Source organism: Podarcis vaucheri (genome assembly GCF_965113315.1).
Source record: "Podarcis vaucheri genome assembly, chromosome: 2".
NCBI lineage: Eukaryota > Metazoa > Chordata > Lepidosauria > Squamata > Lacertidae > Podarcis > Podarcis vaucheri.
Window position 1 is genome coordinate 1,101,934 of NC_138760.1, and position 18,789 is coordinate 1,120,722.

General features: G+C 45.3%; 1 protein-coding gene and 1 long non-coding RNA gene across 3 annotated transcripts in view; one reads left to right on the top strand and one right to left on the bottom strand.

The window, feature by feature from the left end:
* The window catches only part of LOC309524251 (LIM homeobox transcription factor 1-alpha-like), a 100,864-nt gene that overhangs the window by 69,078 nt on the left and 12,997 nt on the right, over positions 1–18,789 (bottom strand). The window contains exons 2-3 of one of the 2 annotated variants that reach the window (XM_082208711.1): positions 18,097–18,183; positions 11,850–12,036 (exon numbers count right to left, since the gene is read on the bottom strand). In XM_082208711.1, the coding sequence (XP_082064837.1) occupies positions 11,850–12,036; positions 18,097–18,154 (245 nt within the window). In that variant the 5' untranslated portion in view covers positions 18,155–18,183. Of the gene's footprint in view, positions 1–338; positions 635–11,849; positions 12,037–18,096; positions 18,184–18,789 lie in introns of those variants that run through there. The other variant, XM_082208712.1, reaches the window with a different exon arrangement.
* LOC309524540 lies at positions 6,355–8,698 on the top strand. Its single transcript, XR_014215987.1, has 2 exons — positions 6,355–6,619; positions 8,537–8,698. It is a non-coding gene; the product is annotated as an uncharacterized lncRNA (long non-coding RNA).

An 18,789-nucleotide genomic window follows, 5' to 3' on the forward strand; every position in this document is an offset into this window, starting at 1 on the left:
TCATGAAAGGAGTGCAGCTCCACAAACCATTTGTTTTTAAAAGGCTTTCTTTGTAAGGCGAGGGAAATGTTTTAGGGGGAGAGATAAGCTGACAGCTGCAGCTGGTTGCGGGGGAAGGAGAAGCCTGTTGCTGCAGAGATGAAATGTTAAGAAAGAAGATGGATGTTGTTCTCCGGTCCTGCACTTCCAAAGCTTTGGGTGCCTCTGACTCCCCCCCTGCCCTGCCCCCTGCCTTCAAGTCCACCCGGCCTCCCTGCTCTGCTCACAACAATCCTGGCCACTGCCTCTGGGCACCTGCCCCGTAAATCCTGATTCAGAAGGGGAGGAGATGTGCTTGCCTGGCCCCATGATAAAGTGATTGCAGCTCCTCCATCCTGGACGCCCTTGCTTGGCTTTGAAGTCTGTTTTCATGGCATGGCAGGCAGAGGCGGGGGAAGCTGAGGAGCTGTCAGGAAGGGCCTGAATGGCGGCCTCTGCTGCCAAGGAGCCTCCTCCCTTCCCGCCTGTCCCATGTGGAGATGATTTGCTCATCCAGGGTGAACTTGGCTCGAACCTGGTTCATCCTGACTAGCGCATGAGCAGCGCAGGGAAACATCTTGTGGATGAATATATTTGTGTGTGCGCGCACACACACCCCCACACCAAAAACTGGTATCCAAGCCAAGAGCTGTGAGGGACTATAATAGCTCAGAGGTAGAGCACATGCTTTGAGTGCAGAAGAGCCCAGGCATATAGAGATATACTAGAGAGTTAGAAGGACCAGTGAGCAGATGGAGGAAAAAGACATCTCTAGGCCTGAAAGTCCAGAGAGCAGCTTGCAAATGCAAGCATACACAGTTCTGCAATTCCACTTAACAAGCAAGAGGGAGAAAGTAGTTATAGAATGACTGGATTTTCCACATGATGGAATCATTGTTTCCCCCCATGGAGTAAAGCAGCACCGCACACCACATATTCTTCAGTTCACAATTTGTATCCAAATTCAAGTCAATCCACAAGAAAAGCAGCATAAGGCCACCCCCCCCCAATAATCTATAGGCATCACGCAATTGGTATGATATCTAGAATAAGTTTGTACGAGAGACATATCTAGCAGTGCATAGCACACAAATGCTTTCTCCTGGAAACAGACACTGAAGCCCCAGTACCTGATCCTGCACATGCCTTGTCCCATAGCATACTCAGCTCTGGTCATTGGCATGAGCACTAGGAATCTCTTCCAGGGGCAGAAGGAGGGAGCAGGTGCACCAAATCCCTCTTGTTCCCCCCCAAGCAGATGATCAGCATGATAAGTTGAGGAAAATGGCAAGTCATGGGAGGACGTGACGGAGGTCTGCACAATTATGCATGGCGTAGGGAAAGCAGACAGCAACTTCTTCCCCCTCATAACACCAGCCATCCAATGCAGCTGGTTGGCAGCAAACCCAGGACAGACAAAGGGAAACAGTTCTTCACAGAGGACATGTGTAAACCATGGAATGCACTGCCTCAAGATGTGATGATGACAGCAGTAGCAGCTGGAGGGCCTCTGCCACCACACTCAGCACCTCCAACCTCCTCTTGGTAAGTGGCAGTGACCTTGGGAAGATGGGACAGCAACAGACCCACACCAGTGCCTCCCCACGGGCTGCTACTAGGTGACAGCCACCAGTTTAGGTGGAGATGGTGTCAAAGGTAATTTGACCAATTCACTGAGGAGAGAGGGCTATTAGTCATGGTGCTGATACGCCACACACCTGCCAGGACTGGAGCCCTCTGGAAAGAGGGCTGTTGCCCTCCTGTCCTGTTGTGGGCTCCCCAGAGGAATCTGCTTGTGCAAGACTTGGACGATGAAGGTGGCACCCAGTTCCCTGCAGCCCAAAGGGTCCCCAGGCAACACCAGAAAGGTGGCAGTGGCAAGGCAAAGCAGAGGCGGTTGGGAAGCACTGAGCGATTTCATTTGGCTATGAAACAGGTCTCCACTTTTCCACAAACATTTCATATTTTGGCCTCTTATTTTTGCTAGTTGTAAAACTTTCTCCTCATAAACAAATTTTATGAAATTTTGTCTAAAATGCACATTTTTGCAAAGCAATTCTCCCCATAATGCCTTTCTGCATATTATTTTTGCATTTCTGCATTTCTATGCACACGTTCCCTCAGCATATGGATTTTTGTTCCCATTACTTTGCTTGAGAACTGCATTGCAATATTCAGAGAAGTGAGAATTTCTAAGGAATGTTGCATTGTGGTTCTTGTCTTGTTTCAGAAAGTGCGAATTAGGGAGGTTCACCTTTAAACATGATCTGAATATAATTTCTTCCCCATCCCCAGCAGCCACTCATAATTTTCATTTCAACAATTTCCTCAAAGTGAGAGTGGCAGAGACTCTCTTCACCCGCCACGGTCAGAATCCTTTGAAGCCCCAGCAGCACTTTCTGTTTTCTGTGAATGAATGCTATAATTGTAGAATGTTTGCAATGCAAGTAATTGTACATTTAGGCTGCAATCCTATATCTCCACCTACCTTTAAGCACAAGGGCTATAGCATTTAAACTGCCCCTAACACTGTTGCAGGCACACGCTAATACATTTGCACTAGGAAACTGAGGAAGTCTTCAAAAACCAAACCTACAAGTGAGCCAAATGTGGTGACCTAACAGCAAAATTACTGCCAACCTAGCAGTTTGAAAGCACATCAAAGTGCAAGTAGCTAAATAGGAACCATTCTGGTGGGAAGGTAAACGGCATTTCTGTGTGGTGCTCTGATTCGCCAGAAGCGGCTTAGTCATGCTGGCCACATGACCCGGAAAACTCTCTGCGGACAAACACTGGCTCCCTCAGTCAGTAAAGTGAGATAAATGCCGCAACCCCAGAGTCGTTTGCGACTGGACCTAACGGTCAGGGTACCTTTACCTTTAACAGCAAAATGCACTAAAGAGAACACAACCTTTAATACGAACAAAGAGCAGCATTCATAGGTGGAGGAGGAGAAGGGAAAATTCTGTTGCACAAGCAGAAGTCTGTTGCACGAGTATAGGATACAACCCATAGTTTGAGGGCCAGTTCACACAACTCCTTCTAACATAGAAGGCTCAAGGCAAATTGGCTTTTGCTGTAGATTTTGGCACATCAAATTTGCTTGGTTGAATATGGTAACATAACCTATGCCCAGTGCTTTTCTTGGAGGGGAAAAAGGTGCCAGTACTCACCATGAAGTTGTTACCGTAAGTGCCACATTTGTAATATTTATTTTTTTGGGGGGGGAGATGCAGGTGCAGCATACCCTTGAGTCCCCCCAGAAAACAGCACTGCCTTTGCTTCCTTAACCATGTCCTCACTGGACATTTTCCCTAACAATTTTTGTTAAGAATGCAATGAGCCACATTACAGTCACTTGCCGTACCACTGAGAAATATCAGTTCAATAATCTGAACGTTCCTAGAAACCCAACTTCAATTTAATGCAGTACATTTCTTTAAGGTTGTTGTATGAATCAGCGGAGGGGACAAGAGAATCACGTATTAGCTTGGGAAAGACTACTGGTACCTATGAATCCTAGGGGGATCAGCAATGGCAATTCCATACTAGACAAAGTTAATGTGCAAATCCAGGTCCAGCTTCCTTCAAAAGTCTCTCTTTAGCAGCCTAAACCTTGTTATCGCCTTTGTTGCTTCCGCACCCAATCTGTCTACATCTTTCTTAAAGTGTGCAGCCCAAGACACTAGTCAGTCTGGAGCTTGAATGAAACACCCCCAGAACATCCCCTGCATTTTCTTTCATCAACATCACAGACTTGTATTCGATTTATGACCCATTACAACTCCCAACTCCTTTCCTGCAAAGGCTACTTTAAACAGGGAGGCAGCCCAAGCCCTGTTCCTTGCTTGCTTATAGGTCTCTCTCTCTCTCTCTCTCTCTCTCTCTCTCTCTCTCTCTCTCTCTCTCTCGACCTCTGGCAATGCATCACTAGGAAATGGGCAAATGCTGGTATTTTTATTACTCCCGTCCAGCTCTGCTGACAAAGCTTTGCGTCAGTGGCTGGGGAGGAGGTTGTTCTCTCTTTCTCTCTCTTCAGAAGAAAGAGATAAGATTTGGACCGTTAAGGGGAAACTTTTCAAGGAGACTGCCAAGACTCGGAAAGCTCTCCTGAATAATGTTACATGATGTCTTCCCAAAAACTTCCCCAAAGTCTCATGTCTACTATGTCTACATTTCTGTTCCCAGCAGGGCCTGCTGCCAAAGGAGGACCTCAGCTCTTCCCCTTTCAAAACAACTGTTATTGCCCCCTTCAGAAGGCTCCTCTGCACTTTTCAGCTTCAGTGAGCACATGCTATGGGTTGAATCCGTGGTCTTGTTGGAACTTCCCTGCAATGGAGTGTTCATATGTGAAACCACGGCCAGTCATGGCACTCCAAGGTCATTACTGCACAAAACACAGGCTGTGGAGCAGGGGGCAGGGAGCCTGTGGCCTTCCAGAAGTTCATAATATTGTGGAGTTGGAAGGTACCCCAAGGGTCATCTAGTCTAACCCCCTGCAATGCAGGAACCTCAACTAAAGTATCCGTGACAGATGGCCATCCAACTGCTGCTTAAACACCTCCAATGAAGGAGAGTCCACCATATCCCAAGGGAATCCATTCCACTGTTGAACCACTCTTATGATCAGAAAATTATTCCTGATGTTTAGTTGGAATCTCATTTCTTGTAGCTTGAATCCACTGGTTTGGGTTCTACCCTCTGAAGCAGCAGAAAACAAGCTTGCTCCATCTTCCACACGATAGCCCTTTAGATATTGGAAGATGGCTCTCATATCTCCTCTCGGTCTCCTCTTATCCAGGCTAAACATACTCAACACCCTCAACCATTCTTCATAAGGCTTGGTTTCCAGACCTCGAGCCTCTGCACACATTCCAGCTTCTCAATATTCCAGGTGTGGTCTGACAAAGGCAGAATAGAGAAGCTCTGTCAGAGGCAGGTGCCAGGTCAGGTAAGTAATAACTCACAAGGTGCCAGCGAAGTTAACTCCTTATTCAAAGAAACAAAACAGCTCAGGCCCATTGAGCCCAGGAGGTCTTGCCCCAATGATGCAATTGTGAGGACTGAAGGTCTCCTCCTTCCCACAGTTCCCTAACTCTCCCACCCCGAGGTCCTTTGTCTTGTCTCTCTTTGCTCCATCCTCTTCATGTTCTGGGAGATGGGGGGGGAGCTGGTTACGGCAGGAGGGGGACACCCCCTGGTTTCTTCAGCCTTAAACAGGTCAGGACCACAGTACCTCAAGGACTGAATCTCCCCATATGAACTGACCATATGAGACTGTTCTTTGTGTGCCTCCTCCGTGAGAGGTCCAGAAGGCAGCAAGATGAGAGCAGGTCTTAGTGTTTTGGCTCCCCACTTGTGGAATGGCTCCTTTGCTACACATCTTTAGATGCCAGGCAAAGACGTTCCTCTTCTCTCAGGCCTTTGGCTAATAAAACAATCGTGGCCTTTTAAACTGGGGGCGGGGGAGTGAGGGTCTTTCTTTGTTAACTATGTTATGTATTTTTGTGTTTTTATATTGTAAACTGCCCTGTGATCCTTGGATGAAGGGCACATCAAACAAACAAACAAACAAACAAACAAACAAACAAACAGCTACCCCTCCCAGTTTGGTGTCATCTGCAAATGCAATGAGGATCCCCTCAATTCCTTCATCCAAGCCATTTTTAAACATGTTGAACAACAACAGGCCCAGGACAGAACCCTGTGGCCCCCCACTCGTCTCTTTTTCCCAGGATGGGCATGTTGGACTCCAACTCCCACATCCCTGACCGTTGGCCAGGCGGGCTGAGGAGGTGAGCGCTGGAGTCCAATCCCAATAAAATTGGGATTAAGAGGTTTTCTCAGGTCGGCTGTGTCCTGCTGGTGAAGTGGTGGTGAATATGCTTGCGGGTGGGGGTGGGGACTGACAAAAAATGGGAGGTCAAGGAGGGTCAGTTGTGGGGGGGAGAAATGTCTCTATTTTCATCTAAGGAATGTTGGAGGGCTGGCTTAATTAAATACAGTGGTACCTCAGGTTAAGTACTTAATTCGTTTCAGAGGTCCGTTCTTAACCTGAAACTGTTCTTAACCTGAAGCACCACTTTAGCTAATGGGGCCTCCTGCTGCTGCTGTGCTGCCTGAGCACGATTTCTGTTCTCATCCTGAAGCAAAGTTCTTAACCTGAAGCACTATTTCTGGGTTAGCGGACTCTGTAACCTGAAGCGTATGTAACCCGAGGTAGCACTGTACTTAAATTGTAGGCCCATGTGGCCACGCCGCATTTGTGGCATCACGAGTAGCCATGGGGACAGGTGCTGACATCATCATAACACAGCTGAAAGGATCAGAGACATTCTCAGGTCTACTGGTGGCAATCTGCCTGGGTAGCCTGCATATAGCACTCAGCTAGAGTGTGCACCTTCTACAACTACCCCACCCCTCCAAAACATCCCCCCGAGAGGGTGACTAGGCTTGGAAACTGCCTCCCATTGGCTTACAGGCCAGAGGTTCCTCACCCCTGCTCTACGCTGTAAAGGAGATGAATTTCCCACACTTGCTGTGCTTTGGATGAGTTCCTGGGACACCAGGAGAAGATGGAAGAGGCATTCCTCGGAAGCAGGTGAGTAGCCCTTTCTCTATGACTGATAGTTATCTGTTTGGGGCTGCCAGATGGAAATCCAGAGACTTTGCCTGTCAGCTCAAGAGGTCTTGTCAGACCCATTAAGCAACATACCAACCACACCATGTAGTTTGCAGAATACTCCAGCCAATCCTTATAGGATGATAGCTTGTCCTGGTGGGATAGACAGCAGAGAGAAGGGGAAGGAGACCTAGGAGGCATCCAGCCTTGAGCAGAGGATTCATGAGGGTTGATCTGCTGGAGCTCGAATATTTGCTCTTTAGTTTGTACATAATCAATGGATCGAAGAGAGAAACAAAACTGCCACAGCTTCTCTGGACTAGTCTTGCCCCCATCTCCTTATAGTCTGTCTCCTGATTGTGAGGCTTCCCTGAAGTAACCCTTCTCACAGCAGCCAAAGGAGCCGTCAACAGAAGAGTGGATGGCATAAATCAGCAGGAGGAGCTGCGGCTGCCAACCCCCGGCAGAACTGGATTCCCAGATTTGTTTCAATGATACTCCATTGTTTCCCCCTCCCTCCCTGGTCGTGGTTGCATCTGGGAACTGACAAAGATGGGCTGCCAATTTCCTGTTAAATAATGTTAAATATTCCTGTTAAATAATGAAAATAATAGTCTGGAAAGACCCTCAAACAAAGCTAACAAACATAAAGGGGGGTGCACAGCAATGTGTGAGTGTTTATCAGGCCTTCTAGGGGTCCTTGGTGCATTTCACGGCATCCCTGTCACACTTGATGCAAGCTACTACTTAACATTCTTCCAATGTGCTTAATAGAGAGGTAAAGAGGTCCGCTCTCTCCAATGGCTGCTTGCATCTCTATCTGCATGAGCCTCCCACTATGGCCTGTAAATGTGCAGTTAATCAAGAAACTCTCCAGGCGATTTGTTTGTGCTGAAGATGGAATGATCTGTTGCTGTGTGCACAGGTCAGGCTATGCACCCTCCCCCTCCACCATGTGTTGGGAATGGCAGGGATGGGCATGAGAGATCTGTCAACTGAGAAGCCTTTTACTGTGAAGAAGAAAGGAACAGGTATTGGCTGGGTAGGGAGTTTGGTTCTCCAGCCCAGGGATGTATTAAAATAAATGGCAGAGAACGGCCATTGGGATGCATTGCTTTTAATATGTTCCTTTCAACACATATGAATCTGGCACCCCTAAACCTAACTAGCATATCCGGCTCCGACGGCTATGATTGGAACATCCATTTATTCACTGACACTTTGGCTGGAGCGAAGCAGTGTTTTAATTTTGTGCCTTTTGCTGCTTTTGGCAGCGGCTGCTCACACCCGACAGCTCCCACCTCTCCCAAGTGCATTGGACCACTTCTGAAAGCTGTGTCTCAGTGAAAGACAACCCACTGAAAAGGAGGACTCAGGAAGACAATCTTGCAATTCTTCCTGACTAGCTGCTTTGCGGCCCTGGCTTCAATTCAAGCTAGGACTGCAAGGGGCAACTCAGGAGCTAAGCGCACTCCCGATTCTTCTTTTGCCATTTCAGTCACCTGACATTGCAGGATGTCATGTGACTGTCAGGTGGAATGTTCTGCCCCCTTGCCAAAGTTGCCTGCTTCTGAATCTGCCCCTTTGGCCAGATCCAATCCCCCACTCCTGCCTTAAGGTCCAGCTTTCTCTTCCCCCACCACAGTCTGCAGAAGATGTCTGGAGAATTCTTTCTCTTAGTGGTATCCTTATTTATTATTATCATCCCTGATAATATCATTGTTTGTTGTTGATTTTATTTAGATTTTATGTATCTATTTGCTTGATTTGGTCTGTTTTTAACACTTTAGTGTTGGAACTTTATTTTGTACAGGAGTTTAGGATCCTTGGATGGGCAGCTGTCTATAAATGATTTCAGCTCACTGACGCTTAATATTACTCTCCTGTTCCATTCAGTTCTCATGGGTGCAGCTGCAGAGCAATGTACCTGAATAAGGGAAGGGCCTAAGCTCATTGGCAGAGACCAGGGGTTGTGCACAAAACGTCCCAGATTCAACCCTAGACATTTCCGGCTGGAGCTGGAGATTTGTTGCCAGTAAACTAGGGAGATGGGACGATGGTCTGACTCGGTATAAGGCAACTTCCTGTGTTCTAAAATTCTGGTTTTGGTGGGAGAGTTCATGGCAGGTCTTGCTGAGCAAGCTTTGGAGAAGCTCTTGAAGCAGAAAGCCCAAAGTATGTACCCTCTCTGAGATACTCCTCTGTAACGGGCAGGAGTGTGGAGCTCGGTGGACCAAGAGGCTTTGTTTGGTTTGGTTGCTTTCTGATTTCTGCAGCTGCGATCAAAGCTCGGTGTTGTTGGGAGATCTAATCCTCCCCCTCTAATCCTCCAGGCTTGTATGCTCAGGCCTGACACTTGGCCCAGCAGCAGAAGGTAATGGGTCTGGAGGGCTGGTTAATCATTCCAAAACATGCTAAGCGTGAGCAATCAGGACAGGCTTCCCCCAGCTTATCGCTATGGCTAAAGTGTGGAAGGAAATGCAACGGGGCAGGGGGAGTTTTTGAAGTTGCTATCTAAAAGTCCTCCATTAGGAATCCATAAAAACAGAGTTTTTGCAAGGCCGTTTGCAAACGGGTTGGTTTTATTAACTGGTTGGCAAAGGTCTTCCTGCAGGGAATAGGGAAAAGAAATATCAATAATTTTTAATGATTGTAAATGCTCATTGCACTTTACAGATAATGTGAAGGGGGAAGAAAATGAGAGGTCTTTTCTCCAAACAGCACTCAATCTAAACTCAGGGTGGGAGAAGAGATCATGTCCACACCATACATTCAATGCATATTTAAACTACACGGCTTCTCCCCAAGAGTCCTGGGAACTGTAGTTTGTTAAGGGTGCAATAGCCCTGTGGGGGGTGAACAGCAATTCCTATAATGCTTTGGGGGGGATAAGTACTTTAAATGTGCATTGAATATGCGTTAAATGTATAGTGAGAACGGGGCCAGAAAAGGGAGAAGAAGGGAAGGCAAAGGGTCCTCCCCTTCCTCATTCAGTCCCCACAACGACCCCTTGAGGTGGGTTTTAGTCATATATACGTTGGGCCTCTACATCCTCCCAGTAGCACTAGCTTCCTCTGTACCTGAGATCAATGGTCCTGTTTATTACAGTGTTTTGTTGCTCCTGCCCTGCTGCCTGTGCACAAGGAATTATGGGCCTGGTAATTCTTGAGAGGAAATGTCATACAGTGGTACCTCTGGATACAAATGGGATCCGTTCCAGAGCCCCATTCGCATCCTGAAGCGAACGCAACCCGTGTCTGCGCGTGCGCGGGTCGCGATTTGCCACTTCTGCACATGCGCATGATGTCTTTTTGACCGTCTGCGCATGTGCGAGCAACAAAACCCAGAAGTAACATGTTCCACGGAGCACAACCCGAAAGCGCTCAACCTGAAGCAACTTCAACCTGAGGTATGACTGTATAGGGAAGCACAAGTATTGCTTGTTCTCAAATTCACACCCTTTTTCAAATGTACAAGGTGTACAGCCTCCAACATTCCTCAGATGAAAATTGGGGCATTGCTCACTCCCCGCCAACTGGCCCTTCTGTACCCCCCCTTTTGGGGGTCTTCTCCTGCAGAGCGTTTCCTATCAGAAGAAAGGCAAGGGCCACCACTGCGGCCCTAGCAGGACACAGCACACACAGCAGCAGCAGCAGCAGCAGCATCCTATTATAATAATTTATTATTTATACCCCACCCATCTGGCTGGGTTTCCCCAGTCATTCTGGGTGGCTCCCAACAGAATATAAAAAATGCAATAACCCTCCACTGTCCTGAGAAAACCCCTTAATCCTGATTATATTTTATGTTATTCTTTGGTAGATTTACAAAAAGAAAACACACACAGAGCGAGACATATATATATAGGGGAAGAGTCGACATACAAAGCTAATAATAATAATAATAATAATAATAATTATAATTATAATAGACTCCTTGTGCTCCACTGTGCTCCCCCTTCCTTCCCTCCCATAAAGGAAAAACAACCCCAGGATTCCTGCTATGAATATTGCTGATTGCTCCACCCGGAGTCTGGGCACCTTAAGCTGTTGCACCGCAGCTGCTGCCTTTCTCCGAGCTGCAGTAGCATCACTCTGGTGCTGACTCATGTTCCAGCATTCTGTCCTGGCGATAATAATTCACCCTCCCTATGCAGTGCTACCGCTTAGCTAGCTATCATCAACCCTCTATATATTTAATGAACCAGGGGTTTGCTGTGCAAGCACAGGCTCTCTGTGTGTCTGACATGGAATCATGCTACTTTAGCCTTTTCATTTTTGTTAATGAAAGGGGGTGTTTCTGGCTCTCCTGGGCAGGCAGTGAAGCCTGGGGGGGGGCCCCTTGCCTTCCTGCTGTCCACATGCACATTATTCCCCAGTGTGCCAAACTGTTCCTTAAAAACCATGTTCAGGGCAGCAGAATAAATTATCCAAAAATAAGGTTTTTAAAAAAGCAATTATATTCAACATGCATGACTTATTTTCTGTTTGCAGAATTTAGATTTATTTTGCAGCTGAATACACAGTTGTTCTTTAATCCTGATCTCATAATGGATTTTAGCAACCTGTTCACAGTCTATTCACCTATCACATGGCAATAAGATCATGCCACTGGATAAGAAGCCTACATGTGATACAAACTTTAATCACACCATAAAATAGCTGACAAAAACTCTCCACAATAAATAAACTGATTTGCACCAACAATTCAATGAAACATATTACTTGGCTCTAGAATTCCAGCGCTAAGATCTTTCACGTCCCCCTTAGATGCCCAGCTCTGGACTATTCTGACCTGACCTGACTATCCTGACAGTAAGAGCTGTTTGACAGTGGAATTTGCTGCCAAGGAGTGTGGTGGAGTCTCCTTTTTTGGAGGTCTTTAAGCAGAGGCTTGACAACCATATGTCAGGAGTGCTCTGATGGTGTTTCCTGCTTGGCAGGGGGTTGGACTCGATGGCCCTTGTGGTCTCTTCCAACTCTAGGATTCTATGATTCTGTGACATCACAGCAATGTTCATGGCAGCCAATAGGACGACAATGCCTGCCCAGTTCCACTATGACAGTGGACATTTAACTAACTAGTGACTACAGAAATGACCGCCCAGGTAACAAAGTTATTTGGGCCCATCTTTCCCTTGACCATTCCCCACCTCAGCCTGCTCTGCCAAAGCCACAGGGGTAGAAATCAAAAGGTGCCAGGCACTTACTTTTCATAGTCATGCTTGCAATACAGCTGCCGGTTGCGACAGTAGCAAGTGCCGGAGAGAGCCTGCAGGCAAGCGGCGCACTTCAAGCAGCCTTCGTGCCACGAACGCTCATTCACCCTCAGGAGGAAGCGGTCGGAGATCGGGGTGTTGCAGCCAGCACAAACCTCCCGCATTTTGGACTCTGAGCCTTGATGGCAGGGAACAACAACAACAACAATGAATTGCAAAACTCAAAGGTCCTCCTCATCAATGAGAACAGCTTACAAAGAAACAGGGAGGCCTGGTGTGTTGCGGGACTGTGGCGTGACCTGCTGGGATACCCTGCCTGGCGATGCTTTTGCAACAGAACACTCGGGTGGTTCATGTCCCAGGAACTCATTGCTGAAAAGAACCCACAATCTGCATGCAAATGGTGCAACTTGTATAACTGTTCTCCCCCCCCCCACACACACACTATAGTTGGAGCTTATATGTTGCAGTTTGGTTCATACTTGGATTCTGTGACTTTGAAGTCATTCCATTGTTTCGAACATTCAGTACTTCTCAATAGTGGTAACCCAACTGTGGAGTGACCTTCATAGGGACGGTGATACAACTCCCTCATCATTAACTTAGGAAAAATCTAGAAATATTCATTTTTACCCAGGCAATTGGAGGCTGAAAGATCTGTTCCTGGCAACTCTTAAATTATTAGCTGTGAGAGTAGGTGGTTTTAAAAAACAAAAAAACCAGTTTTTGTTTAGTTTTTAAGTGTTGTTTTAAAAGGTTTAATCTTTTTTTAGAATATTGTTTAAAACTGTTTTTAGACATTTTAATTGTACTGTATTCTGTTATTTACATGTTTGCCACCTTTGGGAGGAAGCAAGGAATATAAATTTAGCAAACAAACAATATTTGTACATTAATGATTATTTTTTTTAACCTGCCTCATCCCAAAAGCACTCAACAGGTAACAGAGCATTTAAAATATTTTATCCATATAATATGTGTTTTATACTGCTGTCACTACAATGGGAAATATTCCATAGTCCTACATGAAGTAAGTTTTTCATCTACAGTTCTTCTTTCTGTAAAATGGGTATAATACCAATTGCCCTCATAGCTCATTCCACTATTTATAAAATTTTACTTATATTAGTAATCAATCTGATTATTTTTTTGAATCCCAAATATCATTTTTAAGAAGTTTCCCCTTATCCTGAAAACATACATCCCTTCATAGTTTAGAAAACTTTTTAAAAAACCAATCCCAAGAATATAAATAAAAATGTCCTCCTGCTTCTTGAAGCTCAGAGAATTTCCTTGCAGATTCCCCACACTCCATTCTTTACAATGCTCTTGCTTGTGTAAGAGTCACTACTGCGCATCTTTGACCCTGCTTCATCCATTCAGTCAGTTTCCAGCCCTCTCTACTGTGGCTTAAGCAGGACATACCTCACTTCAAATAGGAGATAACTTTTTAAATGTCTTGCTTGAGTTGATCAGGATTATCTGTGCATCAATCTATGGCAGCCGTTCAAAGACTTCCTAGCATGGACTGCAACAGATAAGGAAGTAAGTGCAGGTGGGTCATAAACACCCTCTCCAGCGTGTTGGACGTGGCTTGGGGCTGAGGCAGTGAGGGAGTCTAAGCTGCTGCCAAGTGCATGTCATCATCTTCAGTGCGGAGGTTGCTGGGTCTTGTTGGCGCACTTCCTTTCCTTTTGGGCTTCCCTGCTTGTATGTGTGAGTGCATGTGTTCACGCTCGATTGATGACGTGTGCTGCCATCTCGGTGCTGGAGAGGAGCCATGGCTCTGTAGTAAGGCTTTGCACACCGGTGGCACCTGCTTCAGTGCCTGGCATTTCCTGGGAGGAGGGCTGAGGGAGAAGCCTGCCTGGAACCCCAGAGAGACTCTGCCTAACCTGCAGTTGCTGTTGTTACTGTTATCATTAATTCCCTTCTAAATTGCAGTTCATCTGAAGACCACAGTATATGACATAATATAAAATGATACAGTAAAATTACAAAAAACCTTTAAAGTGTTACAAAAAAATAACATTAAAATAAAATAAACTGACAGTGGAAAACAGCCTCCAAGATGTTGATGTCTTTGATGTTTCCTTTCCACTGAAATGTATTGAAACTGATTGAGTAATTAATGATGATAGTTTTGGCAAGACATATAACAGATTTCAGTGGAATCTGAACTGCAGTGGAACAGAAGCAGTGCTGATTGTGGTGAACATAGGACGGGATGGAAATGGCTGCCTCCTTACATTCCTAGTCTCTTGTTCCACAATTGGATACCACAGTGGGGAAGGTCTGTGTCCCTTGTCATCAGCAGCTGGGCAATGCTGCTGCCAGCGCTACTAGCAGAGCCTCCCCGGCTCATTTTCAAGGCCCAAGGGAAAGATGCTCTTTCAAGTGTCTGGGTCCTGTGCTGTATAAGGCTTTGTAGACCAAAATCAAAACCATAGCATATATATAGCCACAGCCAGGGCAACTCCCTAAGGGTTGGTGTCACATGGCCCACAGAGCCACGTTTGATATTAGCTGCAGCATCCTGACTGTCTTCAAGGGACAGAAGGTTGCAATAATCTAGCTGGATGGTTATTAGGGTGGAGATAAGATGTAGTTTATGGAGGAAGTGAGGAGGGACCAGAACACACCAACAGCATAGGATCTGCTCCCTCCCTTCATAGAATCATAGAATTGCAGAGTTGGAAGGGACCCTGGGGGGTCATCTGGTCCAAACCCCTGCAAGGCAGGAATCTTAAAGCATTCATGGCAGGTGGCCCTCCAACCTCTGCTTAAAAACCCCCAAGGAAGGAGAGACCACAACCTCCCAGGGGAGACCATTCCTTGGTCAAACAGCTCCTTCTGCCAGGAAGTTTTTCCAAATGTTTAATCTCCTTTCTTGTAGCTTGAAGCCATTAGTTCAAGTCCTACCCTCCAGAGCAGGAGAAAACAAGCATATTCTGTCTCCCATGTCACACCCCTTAAGATATTCGAAGATGGCTATCACATCTACTCTCAGTCTCCTCTTTTCCAGGTTATAATTTAAATGTATCTTTTTAAAAAAATAAAAATTAAGCCTTGAAAAAACCCTTACCAGGCTAAAAAGAGGGGATTTCAAATTCAGATGAAAACTTCATGGTTATTTTACCTAGAAAAGCAAACTTAACAATGTAATTCTACACATGTCTACTCAGACATTAGCTCCATTACTCTCAGGTAAGTGATTGTAGGATTGCAGTTTTGGTCTGCTTAAACACTGAGACATGCATGTTTTCTAAGAAGGGCACACTCAGTATAGTGTGATTTGCTGAAATTTTGAAAGACGTTTAAGGGTTAACATAGCACCAGAATACATAAAATATGACAAATAAGTTGCTCTGAACATATGATAGATTTATCCAAAGATTGGTGACTGTTATAATCCCATGAAGTTTTGGAGCAAAAGGACAAACTCCTGAATCGCAATGTTCAGCTTAATTTTTTTCTGGTTTGATTGCAGTCTCTTGATAATCGTATTGCGGCGAGTGGTAGCACCTTTCAAAATTCCCTCTTCTATGCAACTCTTAAAAGTGTGGGGAGCACTGTTTTCCTTTGCATTATATCAGTCCCCGTCTCCATTTCTAGACTTCTGATTTCTCCACACACATCAATTTCATAAAACAATTCAAGTTGCAGTGAATCAAGAGCTTGGGATTCCAGCACAACCCAAGTATCACCACCAGTTATACTAAAAGGCCCTTTACAATTCCTTGCAGGCTCACTTGGGCAGCACTTGCAGCAGATCTCTCTTCCTTGGATTGGCATGCTGAACACACACACACAATCAGGGCAGGCCAATGTAATATCTGGGAGCAAGGACTTTTGTTCTCATTCTTCTCATTGCCTTTACACCCACATCTTCCGCCTGCACATGCCTATAATCATACTGAAATTAAAAGTCATAAAGAAATGGAGCTGGTTTGAGCTCAAGAAAACAACCCTCACTTACGCAGCATTATTCCAGTTTATTTAACGGCAAAATGCCGAGGTTTGCTGCTTTAGTGGAAACTCTCTGGCATAATTGTCCCAGAGATGCCATTTCAAAGGTCTCTGTACTCCCTTCCATGCATTATTTGCTTCACTTTGTTTGTATGAAAGTTACTGAGAGGGATATATTTTCCCCCAGACTTCATCAGTGCTTGCATAGGCAAGCCAAGCTTGCAGTATGAGCTGGAGTCCTGTGCACACTTACTCAGGAGTAAGCCCCACTTCAGAGTAAAGATGCATATGCTGCATGGGGGTAGTTGCCCTCTCTGTATATTTTGCACATGAGAGTGGAAAGGTCAGCGTTCCTGTACTGTTAAGAATGGGGGATAATAAAGGATGAATGAATTTTCCCCACAATTCCTCAACATTATAAAAGACCTTGTTATCCAATATAGAACAGAAGCAGTATCTGGCAGGAGAGGTGCTAGAAGATCCTTCTTATTTAGCACAAGATGTCAGTCTAAAATGATATCAATGTAAATTGGGGAAGGAGTACAACAAGGCTGTATATCGTCTCCCTGCTTATTTAGGTAACTTTTATGCAGAATTTATCCTGGCAGAATTTATCATGGCACCCCTTTCATGAGGGTGAAAGAGGAGAGCACAAAATATGCTCTGCAGCTCAACATAAAAAAACTAAGATCATGGCCACTGGTCCCATCACCTCCTGGCTAATAGAAGGGGAAGAAATGGAGGCAGTGAGATATTTTACTTTTTTGGGTTCCATGATCACTGCAGATGGTGATAGCCTGCTTCTTGGGAGAAAAGCAATGACAAACCTAGACAGCATCTTAAAAAGCAGAGACATCACCTTGCCGACAAAGGTCTGTATAGTTAAAGCTATCGTTTTCCCATTAGTGATGTATGGAAGTGAGAGCTGGACCATAAAGAAGGCTGATGGCCGAAGAATTGATGCTTTTGAATTATGGTGCTGGAAGAGACTCTTGAGAGTCCCATGGACTGCAACAAGATCAAACCTATCCATTCTGAAGGAAATCAGCCCTGAGTGCTCACTGGAAGGACAGATCCTGAAGCTGAGGCTCTAATACTTTGGCCACCTCATGAGAAGAGAAGACTCCCTGGGAAAGACCCTGATACTGGGAAAGATGGAGGGCACAAGGAGAAGGGGATGACAGAGGACGAGATGGTTGGATAGTGTTCTCAAAGCTACCAGCATGAGTTTGACCAAACTGTGAGGCAGTGGAAGACAGGAGTGCCTGGCGTGCTCTGGTCCATGGGGTCACAAAGAGTCGGACATGAATAAACAACTAAACAACAACAAATCAATGTAAATGCACCACTTTTGTTTTCCAAAGGAATTAGAAGTGCTCCAAAAGTCAAGCTATGGTTTTCAGAATGCTGATGTTTCCCCATCCTCAGAATACTTTTAGCCATCATGATTATTAAGAAAAACATTGAAACATGTTGGTTGTGCCAGCAGGAACTTAGGAAACTGTGTAGGACTACACCATTTGAAATAAGAAAACCCATCTATTGCCTTTAAAAAATCCTGGCTTATGTAAACTTAGACGTTAATGAGCAGGTTATATCAGGATGTCAGTGATAAACAGCCTGTGTTGTTATCCATTATAAACATAATTACATTCACCACTGGTATTTTATTGTCCTTATGGGTCTAAAAGCTTCATTAAGGTTACACATTCATTTCTTGACATTCCTTTTTTTGAATTTGTTATAGGCATTGTATTTCTACTGTGGTCATGTGTTTGCTGAGTATTAATTCTAATAGTAGATTCTCTATATATAAGGTGCTATATTCCTCAAGGCAATGAAAAATAATTTCATGAAAATAATTCAAAAGTGCAATAAAACAATGTGTGTGTGTGTGTTTGCACAAAACAGTCAGCATTATACTGTACATCTAAGGAGAACTCTACATATACTCAAGTTCACTGTCCTGACGTTGCTTTTCAAAAATAACCTTTCTGCATTTTGCATCAGTGAGCTTTAATTCACATTAAGTAGCAGGTTTGCTTCTAGATTAGCAAAGGGCATCCTGGTCTGGGTTGTTATTGTTCCCTTAACCAGAGTCTAGAGAACCAAGAAAGATTTTCTGAAGCTGATGCTATACTAGGGCCCGTCTAGCACTTACTTGGAGCCTGAGTATCACTGCAGACATTCAGCCAAGACCACTGGATTGTGGGGCATTTGCCCCCCACCTGTGGAGCTGCACACACGCTTCCCTAGATCAGAAACTCACCATAGCCCAGGACGGGCGTGGCCTGCTGGAGACAAGATGGCGCCTCTTCCGTCTTCATCCTCCAGGTCTGGCAAGCATAGGATGGACCTGCCATGGAGGAGGAGAGACTTAGTTAGTCATAAAAAAGAGAGAGAGATAAGGGCAAGGGAGGCTGGCAGGCAGCAGCTGGACTCAAGCAGGATGAAGGAGAATTCTGCCTTCTCAAGTGCTTGCCAACAAAGTAACTCCAAAAAGGGCTAGGTACTCTCAGTGTATTTTATTGGATACTGTTCTGGATTTGGGAGTGGGGCTGCTATTTTTAATTTTTTCTGGCAGTGGGACATCTGTGCCTCTGATGACACACAAGAGTGTTTACAGCTCCCCATGTATGCCATCTCACTATAGGGTTGCCAACTGTTTCAGTGGCTGCTGCTTCTGTGCTATCAGCCATCAATATTAACCGTAGGTAGTATTAATCACTGTGCTCTGAAAAGCATCACCTGCTGACTTCTGCACCTTAAAAGCACAAGAGCAGACCAGCTATGCCCCCCCGACTCCATCTGTTGGTAGATATGATCACACCCGGGCTTCATCATCTACATTGTCTTCCAGTTCTTTTCTAAGCCCTCCAATGTTTAAACGAAGCCCTAAACAAGTTACCTGAAGGATTATCTCTTGCATATACATACTCAAGACTTTCACCAGAGGCCCTCC